The sequence below is a fragment of the Thermobia domestica genome, chromosome 1 (genome assembly GCF_964235325.1).
Source record: "Thermobia domestica chromosome 1, izTheDome1.hap1.1, whole genome shotgun sequence".
NCBI lineage: Eukaryota > Metazoa > Arthropoda > Insecta > Zygentoma > Lepismatidae > Thermobia > Thermobia domestica.
Window position 1 is genome coordinate 158,194,214 of NC_137454.1, and position 18,869 is coordinate 158,213,082.

The 18,869-nt window shown below is 36.1% G+C and overlaps 1 protein-coding gene across 2 annotated transcripts in view; it reads left to right on the forward strand.

Moving 5' to 3' along the window:
- LOC145690315 (uncharacterized) overlaps window positions 1–18,869 on the forward strand; it is a 59,794-nt gene that overhangs the window by 24,708 nt on the left and 16,217 nt on the right. Inside the window, exons 4-6 of one of the 2 annotated variants that reach the window (XM_081765097.1) lie at window positions 652–779; window positions 2,052–2,318; window positions 13,908–14,098. In XM_081765097.1, coding sequence (XP_081621223.1) covers window positions 652–779; window positions 2,052–2,318; window positions 13,908–14,098 — 586 coding nt within the window. The remainder of the gene's footprint in view (window positions 1–651; window positions 780–2,051; window positions 2,319–13,907; window positions 14,099–18,869) is intronic. The other variant, XM_081765106.1, reaches the window with a different exon arrangement.

Consider the following 18,869-nt stretch of genomic DNA (forward strand, 5'->3'; position numbering starts at 1 on the left):
ATTACAGTATTTCCGAAAACATCGTCGCCGTACACATGTACAAAATTCTGGTTTGTATACAAACATACGTATATCCTTTTATTTTTTCATGCCGTACTTGTACGAGCATGAATTGTACAAATATTCAGACATTTAATTTCTTACTTATCAAGCAACCTAATCTGTTATTTATTATTTTCATCGAGTTCGATATATTCATTTACAATTTCAGTGCTTTCATAACGTGCCACAATTATAATAATCGTGATAATAATTGCACTTTATATTTCTTTCTTTGGTTATTTCGAGACATTTCAACAGTAATTTGCATTTCTGTAGAACTGAGGCCAGGAAGTATGAGCAAATAAAAAGTTGTTGTACCGGTACAAATTGAACATGTTTCATTCAACCCGTTTTGTGAACCTTTTTATTTTCCAACCGAGCAATATAAATTGTTAGTCAAAGTTTAAGAAGCAAAGTTTTAATTTCTTTTAATTATATTCTGATTTCTGATCTGAATATCTTTGGCCATAAAAATCTCTTCATACAGTCAGCCTAAAGTAGGAGGTTTTAGATTAGAGCCGCAAGGTATATTTGAATATCATATTTGTTTTATTTAGTTAATTTAATTAACACTGCTTGTTTCTTATTTTTCTGTTTTACAATGTCTAGATTTAGATCGTGAGTCTCTGGCTACCGCTGTGTACGAGGAATGGTACTTTAGAAAACAACAGGAAGCAAGGAAAAGAAAAGACGAGGAAGAGAAGAGAGAAATAGCGTTGAAATCAATGATAGAAAAGGTATTTTATATTTTGTGCGTGATATATTGATAATTCTTATTTCAATGTTTCTATTTACACAGCTGATCTTATGTCTTTTAAGGAAACTTCAATTTTTATTATACATGTCCCGAAAACCATTTTGGTTTGTCTGCTAAAATTGTCTCGCACACTGTCTGAACGGCCTATGATATATATATATATATATATATATATATATATATATATACAAAAGTTGAGATTTGGTGACGGCAATTTTTATGGCAGTTTTCAATATATTACTGTTTATTCAAGTTGAACGTCTCATTTCAACACTGAGGCTATATGAGAATGAAATGTAGATTGCAGCACATTGCTTAGTGGATATCGGATCATGGTTACTGTCACTTCAATACGTGAAATAAAAGCACATATCGTTTATTGACAAGAGTGAACATACGCTGCAGATCATATCATCTTGTTTTTATACCGGTACATTTCTTTTAACCTTTTAATTACAGATCCGTAAAAAAATTGGAAGTGTATGTGTAGGTTAGGGTTGCCAGCTTTTCCGTATTATCCTTGAGCTCATGTATGTTAAGCTTTCATCTGTCTCTCGGTATGATTTAATCTGAAAGCTCATGTATCTTCTATTGTAAAACAAAAAAATAATAAAGAGGAACTAAATGTTATTTAATCTACCCCCTTACTTTTAGAGGAAATTGGTTGCGTAATTTATGCACATTAAAGAATATTTTAACGTTGAGATCGTTGTCTTCGCGCTATTGATTCCAATGCGAGTATATTATCCATAGTGATGGTAATACTGTGGGTATCTGCAGTGACAGGGACAAGAGGGAAAAAGTGAACGCTCACGAGTCAAACCAACCTGTTTCATCTAATGGTCACAGCGAATGCATTTTTTCTTACATGAACAAATAGTCTGATACTAGAAACTGGTATAATTTAGGTTTAGTAAAAGCTGAATTACAAACAACTACGAATTTTGACTACACTTGTAGAGAATATGTAGGGAAAACCCGAAAATTCAGGCTTCTGCCAAAGATCTAAGTAAATACAGATTTAAATAAAAACCTCTGTACTCTACAACCATTTTATATGTGTTTTATGTCGTAAAATGTTTTAAATTTAAGCATCATGGCCTAGCGATTGTAACAGTCTTCCTTATTTCTGAAAAACAAAGTTGGCAACCCTAGTATAGGTAACATTATAATGGACAGTGAGGTAAGAGTGTTTGGTGTCCTCAGTGCACTGTGAGACGGATACAATGAATAGATTTATTTTATTTTTCAGAAGCGAGAGGAACAGAGGATAAAATCGGAAGAAAAATTTCTTCAGTGGAAGAAACAGAAAGAAAAACCCAAAGATAAGAAGAAGTCTGTTGCTGAAAAAGACACTGTAGATAGTAAAAAATTACGAGAAGCTGATGAAGCTTTTTGGTCGTGGAAGAAAAGGAAAGATGAATATTGGAAACAAAAGGCTCAGGAGAAGAAAATATTGAAGAAACAAGAAGAAGAGAAATTGAAGGAGAAGAACGAGAGGAAGCTTGAGGCAGAACAGGTCTGTCTCTGTGGTATGTATAGACTGTGTTTAAATACCACACAAGATACCGCTTGATTATTATATATACACAAAAGATAATGAGAAGATAATGCAACGTGCAAGTAAATGATAACAAGAAAACGTGAAAATGTTTGAAACAAGCATTATTTTCGGAATAAATAAAATAATTCCGTTATTGACATGTAAAGAGTGAAAATTGCACGACTGGACCGAGAATCAGATTCGGATCTCCGATTTACCGTGTCGATGTGATAATGATTAAGCTATTTATTCCGTTCCCTGAACAGCATACATTCTTTCACTTTTGAAGTTTGTGCTCAACCACTCAGATACAGAAGATCAATTCACCTAAGATGGCCAAAGTTTGTGTTCTCACCTGCTCACGATAATCCGTTCCCCCACCAACGGTTGTGCTCGATGTGGTGGCCACGAGGCTGGACTATTGCCCTGCAACGCAATTTCTACTGAAGCAGTGCGCGTCGAAGGTGTGTGAGGGGAATTGTAGACCACACCGCTTGACAAGCTTTCCAGAGCCCTGCTGTGGTGGTGGAACATCTTCGCGCGAAGCCTTGTTTCAGAAGGCCAAAGGCGCAGAAATTCATCGGCGACGCATCTGGTGACTTCACAGGTATGGACGAGAAGGGTATAACAGACACACCAGTCTCCAGAAGGGTATAACAGACACACCAGTCTCCGTAGCCATACACCAATATTACGCGACAGAACTTCGAGCAGTGTGACTGCATACCCATGTGGGTCCACACCTTCCGGGTGTCTCTGCCATACAACTGCGGGATGTGCGTTGTTCCATGATATTCGTTTGAAAGTAGGCTGCATTCACCTTGGCCTTTGAATCCACACGATGCATTGGCAACTTCCCACGGGCGAAGAAACCTGCCACCACCACGAACCCTTCGAAAACTTCTCGCGACATTCACGGACGAAATCGCCGCGGCCCTTCGCATCATGTGGTGAATAAAAAATGGCCCTGGGCTTATTGGTGTCATCAAGGTAGATCTAGGCTTCATTCAAAGTGATAGCCCACTGCTATTTGCCACCTGAGAAGTACTGTTCATACAACTTTCTTGCGTTCGTGAATCTCTGCCTTGGTGATAACATGCCTCATCGCCTTACGACGTATTTTCAGTCCCAAAGTGTCCTTTATGATACGACACACTGTGCTCTGTGGTATCCTGCATGAGGTGGCAAGGTTGCGTTGGGGGGATGGGTTCTCCTTCACAGTTGATGTCCTGATGTTTCTCACAACGCGTGGTGTCCTGGCTGGCCATACCCGTTTGCTTTTCACTCTCACGACTTGATGTTGATATTTAGGGCCGGTGCTTTAACAACGCTGGCTTACTCTTGCTACCCCTACGCCTGTTGATGTTGTTGCCCCTTGCAGCACACATTTTCACAATCACTGACGCACTGAATTGTGCATCAGAAAGTGAACATATGTACCCTTCCCAATAAGGTGTCACTTTAACAGACATAGTAGCTGTTCACCACAACAACTTCCACACAGCGTTGTACGTGTCTCACTACTGTAGTCACGGGCTACTGACTTCTGGTTCCTTCTAAGCTGTGCTCGCCATCAGCTCTGTAAAATTGGCCACCTTATGTGAATTGACCTTCTGTAACGTGACTTGTATCACACAATTGCTGTTGTTCATGGACAACTCAATGTCTTTATTACAGAATACTTCTGATGTTTGAGTTAGATATCACAAGTAGGAGATATATATATATAATTATGGAATGGAGAGTGGAATAACCAATTTTATATCACACCAATTCTTTTATAGTACACCAACTGCAAGAGTGATACAAAGTATGGCTGTTCAGAACGCGAATTGAGTAGTGTAATGGTTAATGAATTGACACTGACACGATAAGAAGTAGACCCGGGTTTGATTACCGGTCAATTCGTGGGCTCTTTTACTTTTTTTATATCATTAAATACGCACATGGAGAAATTGATGTGATGTAAAATCGGTTATTTCCTCCATTTGTCATAAGAAATTCTGTTAGTGTTTCTACGAGAGACAGGCTAAAACATTTTATTGATGATTTTCATTATGATAGTGACCTATGATCTTCTATAGTACGGTCTGCGAGTTTCTTTTAAGCACCGCATCATAATCTCAACCTTATTGTCTAATGATTAACTAAAAGGGGTATGCATACTCTACATATCTTTTGTCAATTATTTTCGAACGAATTGTGTGATTGGAATATTGTTTACGGTGTTGTACAGAGAATTAAGTTCTTTACATGTCAAAGAAAACCGTTAAAATTTATCGACCCGTTAATAAGTTATTGATAGAAGAATAAATAAGATCTGTGTGCCCATTTTTCTTTGTGATTGTTCATTAAAGATTCATTGAAGAAGGCTGTAAAATATGTTATTTTAAGTTTTCTCTTATGTATGGATTTACGCAAAATCGAGCCAGCGCTTACATTTTGTTTTGCACTCGTCTTGTTTAAGTTGGGAACTAAGTATCTAAGTTATTTAAACGAACTCTAATAAAACCAATTTTTTTTTTTCCCAACCAACGATAACTTGATTTTCCAATTTTTGTTTGATCCGTTTCTGCATAACGCCATTCTTTATGTGAAAGGTGATCAAATTAGGTTGCGCAATACATCTATGCCACAACCAACAATCAGCAAGTCAATAGGATTATCATTATGGAACAGATGACCAAATTGAAAGAGTAAGAGAACAAAAGTGGCAACAGTATCAACGAAAAGTAGGACGAGGGGGCTAAAGGAATAAAGTTTCTGTGTGACGTTCAGTCATAATTTTCTGTCACCAACTTAAGCCATTTTACTTTTTTTTTTTTTTTTTTTTTTTTTTTTTTTTTTTTTGAAAAAGGTGTTATGAAGATATAACTTCGTGTGTAAAAGTCAAATTATTTGTAAACGTGAAAGTTGAAAGAAAAGGAACTGCATTTTTTTTATTTTTTTATTATTATTTTTTTTTTAAAGTATTGTTTTATTAGCTTTTGTGCTCAACTGCGAGTCACACACAACATAGCTAGAATAGTTTTCGAGAAAATAACAGTTTTCAGTTTCCATTTAATTGTAAGGCAGTGAGTGTGGTTCTCTTTTATTTAAATCGTTAACTTTCCCATTTTTGTACGGGAAGCCAACTTGATTCCCAATGAGAATTTATGTGGTTCAAATAATACATTACACGTAAATCTACGTTCATATAGCCTTGATCTAAAACAAAACAAACAAACAAAAACTGCAGGTAGACTCTAAAACAACCAACAATATAAAGCGGGTAATTATTTTTGTGCTTGTTAAGTTGTTTGTGAATTATATCTTAAAACGAAGTCTACTGCTTTCGAGCGCGAGGAAGTAATTTAACAAGGTCTCAGCTTAAAAAAGTATTCTTTTTAAAAGATAATGGCATGTGAAGAGTAAAAAAATGAATGGCCGGGCCTGGAATGCATCTCGAGCCTTGAGCTTACTAGTAACCACTATGTTTTCCAGTCTACTCTCTGACAAGCTACATGTGCACTCTTGAGATCGGTACTCAGTCTATTAGAGCGTTACCACTGTAAGCCGGAGACATGAATTTGATTTCCGGTTCTATCGCTCATACTTTGAATTTCATTAAATTCGCGCCTATGGAGACTGGTGTGTGTGTAGGAGGAGGGAAAGAAGTGATTTTCTCAACTTATTTCAGTATTATTTAGAAGACATTTTTTGTGATATAGAGTAGATGGCCTGTTTCCCGTAGGTCTCAGCTCATAGGAAATCTTTCCACGCCCGCCCGTCCTACAGAATCTCGTTTTCAAGACGTTTACTATTGTTAGAAAAGGTGAAAAAGAAAGTTGAAAAAGAAAGGGAAGTCTCCGTAGAAGAAAAATGAATTTGTTTAATTCTACAACTAACAAAAAAGTGAATTGAAATTTATCTAGAAATCAATTTCAATTTTCATGCATATGATGGACAAATTCAATTTCATTTCATTTCATTTCATTTTATTTTCATTTTCATTTCATCAATGATTAGCATTTAAACTGTGCATTATACTTTTTTCCAAGAAGTTTACGTTTCGCTTGTGGAAAGCGATTAACAGTTCAATTCCATTCCATTTTTATTCATAAGAAGAATAAAGAATTAAAATGAGAGATAATGCTATAAGCGATATAACATACGTTTCCAAGAAGCAAATTTTGTTTTAGTTTGGGAAATAGGATTACTTACTTTTACCTCAGAAGGGTTCTACGGGAAGGTATTACGGTCCAGCATAATGCTGTTCGGTACCCACCCTCCTTAACCGGCCACCGCGGAGAATTCTCTATTCTTTGCCCCCAAATAATATAGCTTTGCACTATTTTATTTGTGGGTTCAGAAAGCTCGTCCCCACGACAATCGCTCAAGGAAGGCGCGATGCACCTCACCGTACGGTCCAGACTCGGACGGGAATCACCTGGGCGAAGACCTAAGGCGTGTTACGAAAATAGACGAGAGCATCACCTACTTTCATGAATTGAACACAAGTTATTTAACAATCACGTTCTCACCACATCATGCAATCTGTGAAAGAAAAAAAAAACTGACAAAATTACATATTACAGTGCCATTTATTGGAAACGAACAAACGTACCTGAGATAAACAAACTTTTCTTTACGTTAGTCGCCCCATTTGCGTAATGAATTCGTAAGTATACTTTTATTACTCACTTCAATATTTTCTGTCCGCCATGGCTCGTCGATAGGTGTGATCACATTTTAAGTTGAAACACTGTATATCCGTCGAATCCACTCACAAAAACCGTCCTTCCCTCCGATTCAGAGAATTTAACAGACAGTCATTCCATGCGAACGCAGTGACAGCATTATGTTGTGATTTCTGTTGAAGAATTGACTTATTTCGACAAATTTTTGTATTAGTCGCTGACTATAAGTCCATTACCTTCAAGTGCAACCTGCCAAGTTCTTTGTTTCACTCTTAATCTCGATCACGCTCTCTCGTCGTTATAAAATATTCTTGGGGTCGATTTACTTTAATAATGACTTACTTAAAATCACCAAAATATTCAGTTTTGCAATACTATTTTTAATGAGTTTTACGCATATTCGAAGATAACGATAGATTTTCCAAATCATATGACAACTAGCACTCCTTTTTACATAACGTCTGGTAACAAGATCATAACATGATCAGCAAAAGAAAATTGCTGAATCATGTTTCACACACACCAACACACATTGAAGTCCAACTAAAAACTCCATTCTTTCCTTTTCCTTTTCTTCTAATCTGACTTTTAGCACCACCAGGCGGCAGCACGATCAACAAGAAGCATACACCGCACAAAGTGTACAAATTCAGATGAACGTCACATAATGCACCAACGCAGAATTTGCGTTTATACGAAAAATATTTTAAGCAAAATTTTGGTACAGTTACAAAGGAAAGAACCATATTATATACTTCCAGTTCAACAACTTTTAGATGTAATCGGTGAAAGTGTTATCCAGCATTGAAACCGTCTCATTGGAATAAAAAAATTCGTAAAACAAGGTATTTTTTCCGATCCGCTCAGAGGTATGTACATTTATATAGACGAAGTTGGACATCCAAAATTTATTACTTAGACATGATCAACCGTGAAATGCCTAAATTGAACATCAAAATCTTGAATTGATTCCTTTTTCGCTTATAAGGCTTTTTTCATTACTATATTAGATCGAAAGAAAGAAAATCCTTCATGGAAAATATATCACATGGTTTAATTTTTTTTTTTTTTTGTGTGTGTGTGTGTGTGTGTGTGTGTGTTTGAATATATGAAACACATATGGGACGGTCTAGAGGCTGAGAAAGCGGAAGATATAACTTGAACAGTTTTATGTTCCATGGACAGTGCTTCCCTTTAGGTTGTAAAACTGACACACCGTCTTCCAACACCATTCCTCCGTTGAGACAGCAGAAATACACAAATTTTTATCAGGCTATATTTGCCTTTTTAATATCACAACATCTATTAAATTCAAGACAAGAAAGGGATATTCTTTTAAATTTACCGACCCAATTCCATGCATCTGAAAGTTGTGGTTATAATCATATGTAAATTATAGTTAATAGGGTAAATCTTTAAGGTAACCTAAAAACGATTACAATTTGCATATTCCAATAATTTTTCAAGAGTAGTTTGTAAGAAAATAATATAACCTAAATTAAAAAAAAAAAGTTTCTGTATTTGTTTCTTTCTTTTCTCCCCTAATCAAAACGAGAGCTATTAACATGCGTCCTTTCAGTAAAGACAGTATTTCAGTTAGTCTCATGTAGCATTGTGACTTTTTGAAATCAAAGTGACGTGCCACTTAAAAGGAATAAGCAGAATGTAATGCTCAATAATTTCACTTTGAATATCGACACATCTTTATGTTATTAATTTAGTTGTGTACAAAACAAAACAATTGGGTATGGTGTAAGATCATTGGTCTGTGTTCCTTATAGATATAGTAGAATCTTTTTCTGGGCAACTCATATAATTCATGATAAAACTTTTTTTTTTTTTTTTGTGCATACTTAAAGCAAACCATTATCTAGAAGTAGAAATACAAAAAGTGACTACTAGATTGATGTGAATGAAATATCCTCCCCAACTACGCCATTTACAAAGCTCCCCCCCCTTCCCTTCCTAATGAAACTAAAACTGCAGTTCTTGGTTAATCAAAATAGTCGAAATTTGCAATTCGTGGCGAAAGAAGTCTGAAGTCTGGTATACGAAGAAGTCTTCAACTACGCGTTGTACCGCCCAATCACCAAGGAAGATCTTCCCTCCCAGGAAGTGATCGATGGTGGTCAATGAGAGAAATATCGGGGGGAATACAGTGGATGAGGAAGAGTTTCATACTGCAACTCATGGTGAGCCTGCACCATTCCTTACTCGACATGTGGATAGATATTATCGTCTAATATGAGGATACCATGTGCGTTGCCATTGCTGCATACTTCCGAACAAGTTTGCTGCACATGTCATGGAGTTTAGCACTGTAACAATCGGCATTGATGGTGTCGCCTCGCTTGAGAAAGATTGATGGATCATTCCCACCATATCAGCAACAAAACTCCTTCTTTGGGTGCAGAGGTGGTGTAGGAAATCATCGTGGACGTTTAAAGCGATCCAACCATTATCCTCATCGTGTACGATTGTCATAGCAGTTCCATTTTTCATCTGACGTGACAGTCCGATGCAGGAAACTTCTCCGGTTATTCCTTTCACTCAAAGAAGTACACATTTCCACACGGCGATTGTAGTTGGTCGGTGTCAGCTTATGGAACACCAACAAGTCGACTTTTTCACAGTACCAATTGCACGGAACCGCGAACGACAGCGGTATGACGTATGGCTAACTCATTTGCAATAGCAGGGTGAGCTTCCACGGTCTTCTAGAGGAGGTCATTCAATCATAATGTTCGTCGGTGTCTATGGAGTTCAGCTATGGTGCCTATGGTTTGCGGCTTGTGCAGAATCTTCCAGTTCGAGTTCGTAAAAAAATGTCACTCGCAATAATGTGTTCTCCATAGTGCACTTTCATATGAACCTCTTCAACAACGCACTGTCCCTTGACTATCTAGTATTCCAACCGTTTGCTGGACTTGTACAGAGTTTGTGATGTTAGACAACCCATCTCTTTTTTGTGTTCCTGAGGTGAGTTTCCTAACGGACATCAAAGTGGACCTGCAGTCGCACCAATGTAATAGTGTAATAGTAAGAACGTGGAGTTCAATGTTTGCTTCGAATTTCGCAGTGCGGTATGCATGAAAATAATAGCAGAATGATCTTAGCTTAACATTCTTAACTAGTGTCGTCACTTGTTTCAACATTGTTCTGTGGTAACAGACTTCGTTGGATAAATCAAGATAAAACTAAAATTAGATACGGCAACAAGAAGGGATAGCAAAGAAAGCTTTATCAATGCTGTTTTTATAATACTTGTTACATCAACATGGCGTTAACTGTCTTCATGCATCATGCTATCCCCATTTCCCACGAAGAATACTTAAAGACATCATTTTGAAGAAGCAGACATTAATATAAGCAAATTTTGTATGTTGTATGTTATTTATCTTTCCCGGTTTCTTCGACAAAGTCTGTCGAATATAGACGAAATGTAAGGCATGAAGTTAGTAGTTTTGAGGATATTAAGTATGAATATATTATTTTCTTTTTCTAAGCCTATTATTTGTTTAAAGAACTTACTTCTTGTATAGTCCACCTGTGGTTGAAAGCCTCGTGCGCAAAGTAAAGGTTGGCTATGTAAAAGGGAAGAATTGGAATGAGAAATTGTCTTCTGTTTTGCTTTATTGAAGGAATATAGAATTATTCATGAGTGTTGTAAAACCAACGAAATATTTGTAGAAACATTAAAGAAATATACAGGGTGTAACATAAATGCATGGCCAAAGGTGACAGGGTGATTGTGGACATCCAAATAAGTAAAAATGTTCCTATAAACATAGGTCCGATGCCACTTCGTTTCCGAGATGCAGGATGTTAAAATGTCTTGACCTTCCAATGGCTCACTATGGGAAAGTGAATGGAAATGTTCAACATTACAGGAATAATACAATCAAGTGGAATTATGCCTGTGCAAATACATTTACACTAACATAGAGAATGAAACTAACCAACATTTGAGGTTGTTGGATTTTCAGTGTTGCCAACCTGGTACAAAGTGTTATGTTTTCAAATAGCACTAGACGTCCACACATTAGCAATGATTGCTGACATTAAAACGTTCCTAAATATAGGGCAGATTCCGCTTCATTTTCAAAAGACAAGGCGTCCAAGTGTGAAGTCAATTAACGGTGTACAATAGGAAACAACGGTTCATAGATCACAACTCTTGCATGAAAGTGTTATTGTGTCACTTGTGTATGTTACCCCAGTACCAGACGTGGATACGCCTCGCGATCGTATTCATGCTGATTGCGAAACAATCCAAAATACTGGGGGAGTACACCAGTGCATCAGGCAATCAATGCAACGAAGAATGGAAGTGTGTACACGCGCTGAAGATGATCACTTCGAACATTTCTTGTAATACATTTCGTCACTATCTTTACGATCACTGTCGTCCTAAGTTTATGCGTGATATAAACGAACGCTGTGGCCTCCATCGAATACCTTTCTCAATTACTTATCTTTGGAAACATACAATAGTTGTGATATATGAACCGTTGTTTACTATTGTGAGCCACTAATTGACTTCACACTTTGGACGCCTTGTCTTTCGAAAATGAAGCGGAATCTACCCTATGTTTAGAAACGTTTTGATGTCAGCAATCATATGCTAACGTGTTGATGTCTGCTATTTGAAAAATAAGACTTTGTATCAGGTTGGGAACACTGACAACCAATAGCCTCAAATGTTGATTAGTTTCATTCTCTATGTTAGTGTAAATGTAATATTTCCGTAATAATAATTTCATTTGATTGTAATATTCGTGTAATATTGAACATTTCCATTCATTTTCCCGTAGTAAGCCAATGGAGGGAATCGACATTTGAACACCCTGTATCTCGGAAACGAAGCGGCATCGGACTCATGGTTATAGGAACATTTTTACTTAATTGGATGTCCGCAACCACCTCGTCACTTCTGGCCGTACATTTATGTTACACCTTGTATATAATTAATTTTACAGTTTTTCATCCGTAGTGTATTAATGAAAAAAAAAAAAATGAAATATTTAGTCAAGTTTTTGTTCGTAGAACAGATTTTTTGACATTGTTCCAATTATGTGCTGTTCTCATTAGCTAGAAAAATGAGAAAGATTCCTCGTGGCTGTATGTTAAATGTTAAATGTTTGTACTGTGTAACCATACTTATATTACGCTAATTTCGGTATCTTAGTAATTTCATTTAAATCATATATAACCTCAGATTCGAAAACTAGCGTATAGGTATGGGTGGGAGAGGAGAACACATCGATCGATATTAATTTTAGTGGTTTCGTAATTCCACACTGAAATATAGAAAGGATACGTAATCTATTATCGCTACTAACAAGCAAACTATGAAAATAAATCTCTGAATAGTAGTAGTAGGATTTGAGTTTATAAAATAATACTCGTACAACCGATCTCCATTAGAAATTCAAACAGTATATTTAAACTTTTAAGAACCCAATAATCAACATATATTTAACAATTCAACAATCAGTATTGCATTATAGTCTTCGTGATAGCGGAAAGAGAATTTAAATAGATTCAATCTTAGACTATTATCCAATTAACAACGTAAACTATTCAGCCTCAGTAACAGCTAACCTGTTCTAATTAGTCACGCAGATTGGTAATAATGCAGGAATCTAATTCAATTGAGAAAAACGTAGGAAAGCTATAGGCAAAGTGCCTAAAACTAACAAAATGGCAAACTGCGCTTTAAATGTAAGAATAATATGATAAAGGAAGGAAAAGCATATAACTTACGTACCTCGCTGCCTTATTAAGCCAATCCGTGCTATCAAAAAGAACAACTAGCCGACATGAGGTTACAACACTTCACTTTAAACTTCATGAATACATTCGAATTTTAAACTTCAACAGAATTATACTTTGACTATCACTCGTAGATTATATATATTTTATAACCTTTTTTGATATAATAGCTCGATCACAAATTATGATAATAGTAGCGAAACACAACCATTATACTTCCTCCCTCGAACGTTCCAGCACAACTATGGCCACCTATAGAGAGAGCTCCTCCGTCGTGCTAGTACGTCCCACTAGAGGGCATAACCAACAAAAACAAAAGAATAGGCAAGAACAAAAAAGCTTTTTCGGTACAAAATAATATAATAATATAAATTATTCTAGAGACACCTTTTCTATAAATATCTAATAACCAGTGACATAAAATCCATGTATTATATGAAGGGTAAGGGGAAAAACAAGGAATGTCCACATGCGTGCTTTTTCGGGTGCTTTGTCCTATCTGTTGGTGACTCTTGGTACTATTTAACTATATATACCCTGCATGCGTAGATGTAGAAATATCCATGTAAAAAGGGGCAAAAAATTTTACTAACCCTATTCTTTTTACGCTGTTTTCAATATTGAAACGCCGTTTTCTCGAAAAAGCAATTTTGTGACATTCCTTCTTTTTTTCCCTTACCCTTCATATGTTACAACTGTTGCAGGAGATCTGGATTCTATTCTCGGTGAGAGCTTATGTAGTTCCGATCCTAAAGCTGTAGATTCACATCTCATATTGACTTGGTAACAAGCAATGTTAAAACTCCAAATCAGCACACTAAGACGAACCTGCAATTATGTGTTATCTTGTTAGCATCCTTCTGTTCAACAATTTCAGCTCTGTTCGCAGTTCAATAAAATTGCCAAGATGATGATGTCATTATATTAGCATGACAAGTAATCAGTCTTCGTTTGTTACTGATTGCTGGGTATTTAATAGAGACGATATTCGTTTATTGTTTAACATTCTTAATAATATTTTTTTAACGATATTATGGTCTAGTAAGAAACTAAATTTACAGACATACAAATTACAATAAGATAAATTTTAATTTTTCCTTTTTCTTTACAGGTATTTCAGTCCTGGAAACAACGTGTAGATAAGAAGCTAGAAGAGGAAAGGACGAAATCAAAACTAAAGCGACAGAGACAATTGGAGGCAAAGAGAAAAGCGAAAGAAGAAAAATTGAAAGATGCTATGCCTTTTGAAACTTGGAGAAAAATTAAAGACGAAGAAATTAGAAAGAAACTTAAACAAGAAAGGTAAGATTTCTTTTTTCTTCTTTCATTACGAGACACAAGATCTTTTATTAGCTTTAGATGATTTTACACCTTTTCATGACTATAGTTCTAAACCACTTGACATGGAGTAGTTGTTAACATCCAGTCTGTTAATCCTGGTCAAGCATTTTGTTATATGTCACGTTAACTGGATAGGAATGGTATATCACGCGTGGGCCATCTCTTGTTCCGATACTATTGTCTAACTGGAAATTGTATCATTCGATGTGTCCTTCATTTTTTCTTTTCTTATTGTTGGTGGAAAATGTTACCACATAAAATAAATGTAAAATGCATTAAAATTATGGAAGTATCCTTATAAGCAAGGGTAGCTATGATTATTTATAACTAGCTGATGAAGTAACCGGCGTTACTCGGGTAAAATATAAGAAACTATAATTCTTTCACACACCAGGTTTCGAAAATGTTGGGGACATGTGTCCAATCTTTTTAATGAGGAGTTTATATACTGAATTTCATCTCCCTAATTTGAGGGGCTAACTATTTTCCAAAATGTATTTTAGATGGTTTAATGGTCTGCATTTATATAGCGGACAAACATTCAAACAATATTCTAGAAATCCTTCCCCCACCATCCTTACCTCCTTAGAAGCATTATTTTCGAAAAACATGCTGGTGCACATGTCCTCTTACTGTTAATGAGGAATTTATATACCAAATTTTATCTTCCTAATATGAGGGCTTTCCGGAGATACTCTGTTTTTACATTCTGAACCCTTCTCCTCCCTTATGAGACACACAAAAAAATTCCAAGTACAATATGCGGCAAAACAAACAGTACTGAAATCATATCGTTGATATTTATTTATTTACTTTTGTATAACGTAATGAAACATAAGAAATGTCAAAAGGATGTCAACTAATTGTTACTCAACACAAATTGTAAATTCAAGAGGAATCGAGCCTGTATATCACGTGTTCAAAATGTTGACCATTACGTCTAACATTCTTAGCCGCTCTGTAGATCGATGAACATGTTAGTGAACACGGCTTGCTGGAACAACAAAACAAATGATCGAATCTTCTCTCTTAACTCCAGTAAAGTGGTAGGGTATTATCTATTCGGAAAATTGCTTCCTTTGTATATCCCACATGGAGGCATCTCCACTCATCTTCTGCAGTGCGATGCTGGCCCACACCATATGAGCGGAAGTAGTGCTCTAAAATACCTTCTTCTCTGTTGTGAGAAACATGATCTTCGCTCCAAGTGCATACTCCGCTAGTCCACACACAGCTAAGCATACAGTGTGCCGCTCACAGCTCATACCACATTGCGCCTGCACGCCATTTGCACGCGAATTTCAGTACTGTTTATTTTGCCGCATACTGTAGCTTACGGTCTTTTGTGTTCTACCTTATCTTCCCTACAGTTACCTAGAAGTATGCCAAGCCAGCGGTGTTGAAGAATACTCGTTCTTCGCACGGGAAGTATAAGGTTTATGGGAAATATGTTTGAATGGTATATTTTAACCTCCTCTCCTCCTTGGAATACGTCTAATATATTCTAAATAACAAACTAACGTTGTGGATTTGTGTAAGGAATAAACAAACAAACATCAATGTTCAACTTTATACCTAGAATTGTTGAGATCTTAATGTAGTAACTATTTCCCTTAGTTCCAGTAATAGTATTATTTATTTATTTATTTATTTATTTACAAATGTTTCAGATACAGATCAATGTCCATTTTACACTGAAACAATGTAACAACGTATATAAGAAATAATAAAAAAAGAAAGAAAAAATTAAAAAATAAAAAATTACAAATATATATATATATAGAATGTGTACCATATTTACAGAGACTTTAACTTGTTTTTAAAATGATTTTCAGAGTCAAAAATAACATCTGACAATAACTATTAGACAATGATGCCAGCCTGAAGTGTAAGGAACGTTGTATAATTGATAATCTGGGCGTTGTATATGTAAGTAATGTATGACTGCGAGCAAGGCGAGAAGGTACGCGAAAATTGAGAACGAAGACCAACAATTCGGAGTTAATTTTCCCATTGATAATTTTATGAAGATACAGCAAGTCCGGTACCATACGTCGAGTAAGTGGAGTCTGAATATTGAGTTTATTTAGGAGCTCTGTTTTATTAAGACTACGCACTGAAGGAACTCTTTGTTTCACAGTAGCAAAAAAGAAGTTAAGGACAGAATCAAAATGGGATAAGTTTGAAGCAGAGGCCATATCCCATATCGGTGAGCAATATTTGATTTTAGGAGGTACAAAAGCTTTGAAGAAAGTACTGAGTGATTTGAGATCGCGAATTTCAGTAAATCTGTAAAGAATACCCAGTATTCTCATAGTACTCTTAACAGTAAAGGTGATATGATCAGCAAATGTAAGTTTCTCATCGAATAATACTCCGAGATCTTTATGTGTAGCGACTCTTTCGATAGGACTGTTATTAATACAATATTTGTGATAAATTTTATTTTTCTGCAAAGAAATACTAAGAGTACAACATTTTTTAGTGTTTAGTTTTAAATTCCAAGTCGTACACCAGTCCGTAAGTTTAGTAAGAATTTGTTGAAATAGTAGGGCATCATCTATGGTAGAGATTTTATGGAAAATTTTACCATCATCAGCAAAGAGAAGAACGTTCGTAGATGGTAAAGACAGGAAGGAAGGGAGAACATCCATGTAAAGAAGAAATAGCAATAGTCCTAGAACACTACTTTGGGGAACTCCAGACAGAACTGGGACAAATTTGGATGAAGCATCTGGCATAACAACACGTTGCATACGATTAGTAAAATAATCCTTTAGTAAAGACAGGAATTTGTCATAGGGAATGCGAACATAGCTTCAAGAGCAGGAAGAGGATTTGGTACCGTCTGGGTGGAGAAAGTTTTGCAAAAATAGTCATTGAATGATTCAGCTCTGTGTTCTCCAGTAACAGTGCTCCCAGCATAGTTGACGTTCATGGGTATACTAGTTTTATTTCTCCTTGAATTAATGAGAGACCAGACGTGTTGGGTCTCGAACAAAACGAAGTTGCAATGTTGGAGATGTAACTATTGTGTTTTTTTCTAAGTAGGAACTTGGCGTGTCGACGACTTTGCGAGAAACTATTGTAAGTAAACTGGTTTAGATGTTGTTTCCAGAGTGACCACGCGAACCTCTTGTTTTTCAGAGCAGACCGAATCTCAGTATCAAACCAAGAAGGGAACCTAGATCATTTTTTGTGGTTTTTGAGGAACAAAGTCTTCAACAGCAGCTACAAAGTCGTCGATATGCCAAGCCCAAGCTCAGTAAGAAGCGCTGTAGCATTATCGATGGTACCATTTTCCAACAAACACCATGGAAAAAGATCTAAGGTATGGCAGATATCATCCCATGGTGCCTTCTTCCACAGTCTATTAACATGTTCCGCAAGACTACAATTTCTGTTAGAAGTTCGTATATTAGGACAAAATGTAATATCTAATGAATCATGGTCAGTAGAAAAAAAGTTCATACGTAGATTTATGTCAATCTCATTTAAAGAGGAGATAACATAATCTAGGTTACTATCCCCTAGCGTATTGAACATATTATATTGATGTAAGGAGAGACCATGAATAAAGGTATCCAAAAACCAGTCATCATTTCCACACTTACGAACCCCCATATCAGGTGATATCCAATATATGGACAAATTGATGGACAAGTTACCCATTAAAACCACATCACCTAAAGAGAGGGCTGCTAATACAGAATCTCTGCAAGCTTCTAAGATGGTTAAGGGTGAATTTTTGTGTGGCCTATAGTAAGAACCAAAGAACTCTTTCTTACCTTTAGTAACATTAACTTCATCCCATATAATTTCACAATTTATAGTTAGGTCGTGGCGTACTTTACTGGTCCATTTATTATTCACACAAACATAACACTACCACGAGAGGATTCACGATCCTTTCTATATATGTTAAAATGAGATGAAAATGGAAGTTCTTCATCTTGTAGGAAAGCGTTCAACCACGTTTCGGTGAAAACTAGGCAGTCATACTGCACTAATCACAGTCCATTAACTTATTTTTTATACTCCTATTATTTTGATAATAAACAGGAAAAAATGGGTGTTAAGTATTTATTGTACAATAATGTGACATTTTACGAAGCTGTAGTTGCTCAGTTCTTGGATATGGATATTCTTATTCTGTTTCTCAATGCATCCCACCACTCCAGCTCCCCTATTTTTCAGTTTTCCATATATCCCTTTGAGTTACAAGGAAAAGGAACTGACCACCGTATTTTTGCTCTACTGACTTTAATGCTCCCACCAACTACAATACAAAGCTACCAGTTAAATAAAATAGTGCATTTGACAGAACGGACAGATCTTCCTTTTGGTGACCTTTTTCCCCACAGGTTTCTCAACTAGATCTCAGTGCATCTCGCAAGTTTTCCCCATGCGAGCGACATGAAGTACAATCTTTCATTGTATGTGCTTTTCTTTCAGCTCTTGTTCTTCTACGTCAGTGCTAGTTTTATTTGTTTTTAGCTTTACATTAACGGTAGCTTATCAACTAATTATTTGATTTTTGTGGTGCTGTCGTGGACAAAGAGAGTAGCCCTAACAGGGCTCATATATAAGTTTCGTGTACAATGTACTATTTCCTCTTGTTGAAGATTGCAAGGGCAAAGTAAATCAGTTCTAGAATAATTCCACAAAGAGCAAGACATTTTTTTTCGAATTGTAAAGTGTTTTTGTTTCGTGACTTAAAACTATTCTGTAG